Genomic DNA, 9,350 nt, shown 5'->3' with positions numbered 1-9,350 from the left:
GGCGCTGCTGCCGCGTCAGGGGCAAAGGTCCCGGGGTCCCCCGAGCGCCTCCAGGCGGACTCAGGCGGCATCCGGACTCCTCCCACCGCGTTTCCACCGTCCGCCTCGGGTCCCTGGAGGGTTGGCCGGTGGGAAGAGCCTGGGTGACGGGACTTTCGCCGACACCCCGCGCCCAGCCTGGTGGCTGCGCACCGAGGGCGTCGACGGGACCGTCCGCGTCTCAGCCCGTCGTCTGTGAGGCGGGGCCGCGGCGGTACCTGCCCCAGGGAAGGCCGCGCGGAGGGTTAATGAGTCCCTAGGCGCTGGCAGGGATCTCTGTACACCCCCAAAACACACCCCATCCGGTACCTAGCACCCAGTACCGACGGCCTATTAACAACTTCCCAGAGGCCGCAGGGGCAGTGCGGGCTCGCTGTGTCCTCCTCCCTCTCAGCGCTCCCGAGGCCTCTGTCCTCCTCCCTCTCAGCGCTCCCGAGGCCTCTGTCCCGAATCAGAAAAGCATCTTACAAACCCTGTGCCTCCTCTCGGGGAGCCCCCCCCACGGCGTAACCCAGCAGGGAGGAATGGCACACGTGAAGGAAAATGCGTTCAAAAGCCTTACCAGGAGGTGTCAGAATCAGCAGCATCTGACAGCACTCTTGGGAGAAAGGACGCCAGCCCCTCCTGGCCAGCTGTGCGCTCTGCCAAAGCCCTGGCTCGACCCCGCACATCTCTGTTGCCTACTCCAGATCCCAGTTGGAGGAGCCGGCTGTGGCCACCCCTAAGAATGAGGTGATGGGAGCGGTGGGGGGCTGGGCTCTGTGTTGGTAGTTGCCATGGTTTTGCTCCGAGTTCTGAGCCAACCTGCCCACTCCCTGAGACGCCCAGGTCACAGAAGCAGTAGGTCAGAAGCCAGAGGGGACGTGAGGAGTGCCACTCTGGAGCCTACCGGCACACCTGCTGAGATGGAGGCCTCAGATGGGCAAGGGGGTGAAGGGGACAAGCCGCTGGAGAAGGTGAAGTGGGGTGTGAGGGAGGGAGGGATGGAAGGAAGGAGGGAAGGAGGGTCCCGGAGGGGCTGGTTTTGGAAAGCAGAGAACATGAAATTCAGGAAAGAAGAGAACAATGGTAGGGTACCTGAGGCAGCAAGAGGCCTAAAGCACAAGAATGTTCATTCATTTAGACGTTTGTGCCTAAACTGCCTTCCTGGTGAGATGATGGGGAAGAGGTCGCATCTCATTGTTGGTTTTGAAGACTTGAGAGTATGTATGCGTATGTACACGTGGCCTGTGTGTGTGGCTGTGTGGTGTGTGTGCTGTGTTTGGGGGAGTTGACCTGTCAGAGTTCTGTGTCTCTAGGACCTGGAGAAGCCTGTGTCACATCTCCTCTCCCTGCACTCTTTCCCTTTCCCCTGGCCTTTCCCTTCAGCCTGGTCTGGACATGGATCTTCCTTGTTCTCCCCGAACACAGACCAGAATTCATACTTTTCTGAGCGGCTTTTGAAAGGTGAGGTGCAAATCCAGTTCTGACTCCTAGTGTTATTTCACCAGTCACTTTGTCCATTGCTTTTCAGCTTGCTTGCTTTCTCTCTGTCTCTGTCTCTCTCTCTCTTTCTTTCCAGGGTCTTGCTCTGTCACCCAGGCTGGAGTGCAGTGGCTCAACCTTGGCCCACCACAGCCTCTGCCTCCTGAGTTCCAGCAATTCTCCCGCTCCAGCCTCCCAAGTAGATGGGATTACAGGCACGCACGACCACACTTAGCTGATTTTTTTGTATTTTTGGTAGAAATTGGGTTTTGCCATGTTGGCCATGCTGGTCTTGAATTTCTGGGCTCAAGTAATCCTCCCACCTCAGCCTTCCAAAGTGCTGGGATCACAGGAATGAGCCACCGCGCCCGGCCTAATTTCCAGCTTTGTTTGTCCCACTTTTGCAGTCAAAGGTTCTTTCTCGTCATCACCAGCGTCCACTTTTTTTGAATGCTTCTTAGAGGCACGGTTTATTAGTCCATTTTGCATTCCTATAGAGGAATACCTGAGAGTAGACAATTTATAAAGAAAAAAGGTTTATTTGGCTCACAGTTCTGCAGGCAATACACAAAGCATGGTACCAGAATCTGCTTCTGGTGAAGGCCTCAGGAAGCTTACAAGTATGGCAGGAGATGAAGGGGGAGCAGGCTTGTCACTTGGTAAGAGAGCAAGCAAGAGAGAGAGGAGGACGTAGCAGGCTTGTTACCACTCAGCTCTCACATTAACTGACAGAGTGAAAACTTGCCTAGTTAGGGCAGGGAGGGAACCAAGCCCATTCATGAAAGATCCACCCCCATAACCCAAACACCTCCCACCAGACCCCACCTCCAACACTGGGGATCGCATTTCAATATGAGATTTGGAGGGGACACACATCAGGCTGGGCCCATTTCTTTGCATCCCTAGCCTTTAGCATCATGACACGTGATATGTGTGACATGATGGTAAGTCATGTGACATGATGGTAGAGGCTAGGGATGCAAAGAAATGGGCCCAGCCTGATGCAGTCAGCAAACACTTGAGTGAGTGAGCGAGTAAATCAATCCCTGCTCATTCCCCCAACCAGTTGCTTAAAACTTTTGATGCCCCATTGTTCTCATCTGTAACCAGGGTTAATGATATTGAAACTTTATAAAATTAATCAGAAAAAAAGAGGGAAAAAATGAAAATAAACTGAGCTTGCAGCCCATTCAGCATGAGTCATGAGGTCAGCCTGTGCTCTGACCAACTTCCTTAGAGTTTGGTGCCTGTTTCCTTAGAATTCCATAGACCCGGCCAGGCACGTTAGCTCACGCCTGTAATCCCAGCTCTTTGGGAGGCCGAGGTGGGTGGATCGCTTGAGGTCAGGAGTTTGAGACCAGCCTGGCCAACACGGTGAAATCCCGTCTCTACTAAAAATACAAAAATTAGCCAGATGTGGTAGTGCACACCTGTAATCCCAGCTGTGCAGGAGGCTGAGGCAGGAGAATTACTTGAACCCAGGAGGCGAGGTTGCAGTGAGCTGAGATCCCACTACTATACTCCAGCCTGAGTGATAGAGTGAAACTCTGTCTCATAAAAAAAAATAAAGAATTCCACAGACCCTGTTACAAGATGATATTCCTTTAACTGCTCTGTAGATAACAGCTCAAACATTATAAAGCATTAAGTTTTCTCTTTAAAATACTATGTCTAGTCCTACACACCAGTAAAACTACAGATGCCACATGGTCTAAAGAACCCTTCAAAAACCTAATTCACCAAAGAATACAGTTTTCACATCCTCATAATTTCATCCCCCTGATGTTGACCTATCAATGACCCCAGTTTTTTCAGTCCCTCCCTCTCCATGATCTCCTTAAAAACCCCAGTTCAGAACTCCTTCAGGAGGGGTCTCTTTCCATCTCCTCACTGAGAACCCAACGATCAATAAAATCTCTCTCACAGTGATGTGATCTTGGCTCACTACAACCTTCACCTCCTGGGCACAAGCAATCCTCCCACCTCAGCCTCTTGAGTAGCTGGGACCACAGTGCACGCCACCATGCCCGGCTAATTTTTATATATTTTTTGTAGAGACAAGGTCTCACTATATTGCCCAGGCTGGTCTGCTGCAACTTTTGTTGTCTTCATATATTGGACTGTGACTGTCCAGCAGGCACATAAACCTGTTGGTCATATAACATCTAACCTGACAGAATTTGTGGGAGAATAAAGTGCGCTAATGTTTACCAGGTGCTTTGCAAAGTTACCTAGTAGAATATGCTATGATTATTATAAAAGAAAGAGGTGGAATATTCTAGGTTTTCTAAGCAGAGATTTTCAGAGATGAGTTTCTTTGCCCAAGCCTCACTCACATCAGTGCTGGGTCCAGAAGGTCAGAGGGCGATGGAGAAGGGCTTTGGCTGCCATTTGGGCCAGTCCTTGCCCAGCACTGCCCCCAGGAGTAACGGTCCAAGCCCCTGGCTGAGTGTCCCCTGCCTCCTCCCAGGTGACAAATGTACCCTGCCTAGAGACGAGCTCCAGCGCCAGCCTGGCCAGAGACTCACTCCTGCGCCATGCCAAGGGCCTGGATCAGGACACCTTCAAAATTGTGAGTAAAGGGCCTGCCTGGAACCCTGTCCCCTTTACCCCATTGGCCAGGAAGGCTGAGTCAAGAAATGGCGGGCCTCAGACCCACAGTGCATTGCTCCACTTTCTTACTCTTGGGAAGGACGTGGAGTGAGAGGTGCACCGGGGCCACCTCCTGAAACACGCAGCACCTTGCCACTGAAGGCTGTGGCCACACGGGTCTGCTGGATAGCTGGGACGGCCCATCTGCCTCTTCTTTTCTCCCAAGGCCCCTCACCTCACCTGTTGCCTCCTCAGTGTAAAGAATACCTAAGACCACTGAAGAAGTTCCTGCGAAAGTTGCACCTGCCTGGGGACCTTCCCCAGAAGAAGAAGCTGAAGTACATGAAGCAGAGCCTTGTGGTCCTAGGGGACCACATCAACACCTTTCTGCAGCATTACTGCCGAGCCTGGGAAATCAAGCACTGGAGAAAGTAGGGCAGCCTCTTTGCTCCCCATACTACTCCTGGGAAACCCCCGCTCCATTCAAGGGGACACCTTAGTCGATCCCCCAGTCCTTCATCTTTATGGGGAGGAGTCAGGAGCATGGAGGGGTGGAGAGAGCTCCTAGTCATTCAGGGCAGGCCTGATGGCATCTTGGCTCTGATTGAGTAACTGGCTGCAGGCGCTGAACACCAGGACAGGATATTCAAGTTCCGGCAGATCTCCACCCCTCCATCCCCCCAACCCCAAACCCTGAAGGGGCATGTGGCCCATATTCTCCTGGGTGGGTCCTGCCCCAGAGACAGATGCTGGAGGGAGAAAGCACTGTGCTCCACCTCCCCAGCCTGGGGCCTCTCTCTTGCAGGATGCTCTGGCGGTTCGTCTCCCTCTTCTCAGAGCTGGAAGCAAAGCAGCTTTGCCGACTTTACAAATACACCAAGAACAACCAGCCGGCCAAGTTCCTGGTAAGGCACAGGACAGTTCTGCCTGGACACAGCTGAGGAATGGTTGGTGTGTCCTTAGACTTTGGGGAAGGCCTGGGACTGACACATCCAGAGCCCCTCTGCTCCTTCCCAGGGCACACTGCCAGGGCAAGACTCTGCTGCTCAACCTTTACCCCTGCCCTGGGCAGAGTGAGCTGAAGAGGCTGAGGCTCAGCATCAAGCTCTCCGTATGTATTTGATCCAAGGCAGGCGAGCCTTCAAACTGGGGCTTAGCCCGGAAGAGTTCTTGGTTTTGCCCAGGAAAGAATCCAAGGGTGAGCCAGAGGTATTAAACAGCAGCTTGTACGGCAGCGGCCATGTAGAGGAGCAGCAGAGGTACTGCTCCTGGTGGAGCGTGGCTGCCCTGCAGGCAGTGTGCCCAGAGTAGCAGCTCAGGGGCAGTTCTCTGCTCAGACTTAGCCCCACCTTTAATTACATGCAAATTATGGGGTGGTTATTCAGAATTTATTAGAAAAAGGGTGGTACTTCTGGGTTGTTGCCATGGAAAGGGGTCGCAACTTCCAAGTGTTACTATGGCAGTGCCAAACTGACCTGGCATTGGTAGGCACGTCTTAGAGAGGTGCTTTCACCTCTTCCCTGTTTCAGCTAGTCTTTTTTTTCCCCCCAGCCTAGACTTTTTTCTTTTTTTTTAATAGCAGTTTAAAGTTTACAGAAAAACTAAGCGGAAAGAAGCCGGGCGCGGTGGCTCACGCCTGTAATCCCAGCACTTTGGGAGGCCGAGGCAGGCAGATCACCAGGTCAAGAGATTGAGACCATCCTGGCCAACATGGTGAAACCCCTGTCTCTACTAAAAATACAAAAATTAGCTGGGTGTAGTGGCGCATGCCTGTAGTCCCAGCTACTCAGGAGGCTGAGGCAGGAGAATCGCTTGGACCTGGGAATCAGAGGTTGCAGTGAGCTGAGATTGCACCACTGCACTCCAGCCTGGGCAACAGAGCGAGATTCCATCTCAAAAAAAAAAAAAAAGAAAAGAAAGTATAGAGTTCTCATCTACTCTTCCCTTCTCCCCATTTTCCTAATCATTAGCATCTTGCATTAGAGTGGTACCTTTGTTATAACTGATGATCTAATATTGATACACTATTATTAAAGTCCACAGTTCACAGTAGGGCACACGCTTCATGTTGTATAGGCTATATATAGGTTTTGCCAAATGTACGATGACATGTATCTACCATTACAGTATCATATGGAAGAGTTCCATATACATGTCCTCATACACTGTATCATATGGTCCTAAAACCCCCTATGCTCCATCTATTTGTCCCTGCCCTCCTGCTCCCACCCCCCTGGCAACCACTGATCTTAGGTTCACTGTCTCTGTAGTTTTGCTTTCTCAGAATGTCATATAGTTGGGGTCATACAATATGTAGCCTTTTCAGATTCGTATCAATGAACTTTTCATACTAGGTTTCATCAGAATCCATTGGCTTTAGGAGGTCCCTGAGGTCAAAATATTGCAGGGACTCCTGGGGGTTTACAAAGCACATTTTGAGAACCACCGGTCCAGAGTAATAATCATAGATAAAACAGTTATAAAGGCATTCTATGTGCCAGGCACTTTGTGTTCCTTCAAGTAATATTCAAAAGTAACCATAAGTGGTAATTAGGATTATTGTCTGCAGCAAGTAAGGTAATTTGTCGCAGCCCTTATACCAAGTAGGAAGGAAGAGGCCAGGTTCAGCCTCCAACAGCTGGGATGAGAGCTGCGCTCTAACCACTCCTTCCTGTCACACTCAGGCAGGGCGGCTGAAACCAGGCCCCCGCCTCTGCATCTACTTCTTCCTCTGAGCATGTAATGACTGGATCATTTCAGTGATCTCTTTTCTGATTGCAAGGAGCTGCCACTCAACTGATTTCTAGATTCCTGAATTTCACTGCCCTGAATTTTTTTTTTTCCAAGACAGTTTTGCTCTTGTCCCCCAGGTTGGAGTGCAGTAGCGTGATCTCAGCTCACTGCAACCTCCACTTCCCAGGTTCAAGCGATTCTCCTGCCTCAGCCTGAGTAGCTGGGATTACAGGCAAGCACCACCACACCAGGCTAATTTTTGTGTTTTTAGTAAAGACAGGATTTCACCATGTTGGCCAGGCTGGTCTCAAACTCCTGACCTCAAGTGATCTGCCCACCTCAGCCTCCCGAAGGACTACAGGCATGAGCCACTGTGCCCGGCTGAAAAATTTATATTATATATATATATATACACATATAGTCTTTGAATTTTAATGTCAAAATTCAGGCTCTCAATTTTATGAAAATTTTATTTTTTTAAACAGACTCAAAGCTTACAAAGGCTCCCAATTTAATTTTTGCTAAGTTAGGTCTTTAAAACAAATGTTTCTCTGCAAACAAACCCGTAAGACACTGCAATTCCAAAAAGAGATGGAAGATTTGATCTCAAAATAAAGGACAACCCAAGAAGACACCATTGGCAGCTTGCCTCCATGTCCTCAAGGTCCTTTCTTTTCCACATCTGTGATTCCTACCCCATCCTTTTGGTTAGGGAAGTGTGAGGGGCAGCCAGATCTCAGGATTTCTCAACAAATGCAGGGCCGGGACTCTAAGGTTCAGGTCCCCCTCTCCTAACACTCTCCTTAACACGGAGGCTCCATGGCAGGTGGCATTGTACCCCTTGGATGCACCAGAGAGATCCTTGCTGGCTGACCAGGAAGACAGTCTGCCCAAGCTCTGTGATGCCTGGGGGCTGCGTGGTGACATCAGCAGCGTGAAGGAGCGGCTGTCCAAGATGCAGGCCCCAGCTCAAGGGAGTTCCCTGCCTGGGGAGCAGACATCCCAGGACCATGTCGAGAGAGGTAATGCCCATTTGCTGTTGGGGTGATGCCTGGGCCCACGGATTTGTGAGTGGTGTCTGGGTGTTTCCCAAGAGTAGACTCAAGCAGCCAGGAGCCTCTGCCTGGAGCCTGACAAGTTCCTCTTCCCTCCTTTCTATCTTCACCCTGCCTTTTCCTTCCGGTCCATCTTTTCTTCTCCTCCACTTTCTCTTTTCTTTTTAGTTCTCCTCTTCACTAGGTGTGCTCATTATAGAAAGGTTTTTATTTTATTTTATTTTATTTTATTTATTTACTTGAGATGAAGTCTTGCTCCGTCGCCAGGGCTGGAGTACAGTGGTGAAATCTCGGCTCACTGCAACCTCTGACTCCTGGGTTCAAGTGATTCTCCTGCCTCAGACTCCTGAGTAGCTGGGATTACAGGTGCCTGCCACCTCGCCCAGCTAATTTTTGTATTTTTAGTAGAGACGGGGTTTCACTGTGTTGTCCAGGCTGGTCTTAACTCCTAAGCTCAGGCAATCCACACACCTCAGTCTCCCAAACTGCTGGGATTACCAGGTGTGAGGCACAGCACCTGGCCTTTATTTTATTATTTTTTAGGTTTGGCTTGTTTGTTTGTTTGAGATGAAGTCTCATTCTGTCACCCAGGCTGGAGTGCAGTAGCTCGATCTTGGCTCACTGCAACCTCCGCCTTCCGGGTTCAAGTGAGTACTGGGTACTGCCTCAGCCTCCCAAGTAGCTGGTATTACAGGTGTGTACCACCATGCCCAGCTTTTGTACTTTTAGTAGTGGGTGGGGGGTCTTGCCATGTTGGCCCAAACTCCTGACCTCAAGTGATCTGCCCACCTTGGCCTCCCCAAGTGCTGGGATTACAGATGTGAGCCACTGAGTCCGGCCGGTCCTGTTTAAATTGAGGATGTAAACATACAAGAGAATGAAGACCAATCCACAACTAAGATGCTCTGGGCCAAGCAGTTCATGACTCAGATGAGGAATGTGAGCTCTGGGCTTCTGGAATGGTTTCTCTTTGTACCAGGGGCTTTGTATCTATTAATTTCACTCAACCCCTTTATCATCCTGATGAGATAGGTGGTATTACCTCCCTTTTACAAACAGCTGTCTGAGGCCACAGGGCAAAGGATGTATCAATCAAGACAAGCTGCCTGGAGGGGGTAAATCTGGGACAGGCTTTAAAGAAAAGGATAAGGATGTGGATGAAGGAAAGGAGGGAAGTGGAAAGAAAGTGCAGAGGTGAAGGGCAGCCAGTAGATGACCTGGGTTTGGTGGTGAATGGAAGAGCAGGTTGGAGAGATGCAAGGAGGGAAGTAACAGGAGAAAGCCTTGGACGATGGGTTTTCATGCACTTATTAAAATTAATAACGTTTTTATTAGTATAAATATAAACAGAAAATTCGATTATACAGATAAGCAAAAATAAGGAAATATAAACATCACATTGTCATCATCACTATTAACTTTCCAAATCTTTTAAATGTGTGTGTGTATATATATATATATATATAT

General features: G+C 49.9%; 1 protein-coding gene across 1 annotated transcript in view; it reads left to right on the top strand.

The window, feature by feature from the left end:
- Window positions 1–856: 856 nt before the first annotated feature.
- The window catches only part of CUNH17orf64 (chromosome unknown C17orf64 homolog), an 11,494-nt gene continuing 3,000 nt past the window's right edge, over window positions 857–9,350 (top strand). The window contains exons 1-5 of the mRNA XM_017539838.2: window positions 857–995; window positions 3,974–4,075; window positions 4,351–4,526; window positions 4,901–5,000; window positions 7,655–7,850. Of these exons, the coding sequence (XP_017395327.2) occupies window positions 945–995; window positions 3,974–4,075; window positions 4,351–4,526; window positions 4,901–5,000; window positions 7,655–7,850 (625 nt within the window). The 5' untranslated portion in view covers window positions 857–944. The remainder of the gene's footprint in view (window positions 996–3,973; window positions 4,076–4,350; window positions 4,527–4,900; window positions 5,001–7,654; window positions 7,851–9,350) is intronic.

Source organism: Cebus imitator, unplaced genomic scaffold (assembly GCF_001604975.1).
Source record: "Cebus imitator isolate Cc_AM_T3 unplaced genomic scaffold, Cebus_imitator-1.0 Scaffold121, whole genome shotgun sequence".
Taxonomy (NCBI): Eukaryota; Metazoa; Chordata; class Mammalia; order Primates; family Cebidae; genus Cebus; species Cebus imitator.
This window is presented reverse-complemented; position numbering and strand designations above follow the sequence as displayed.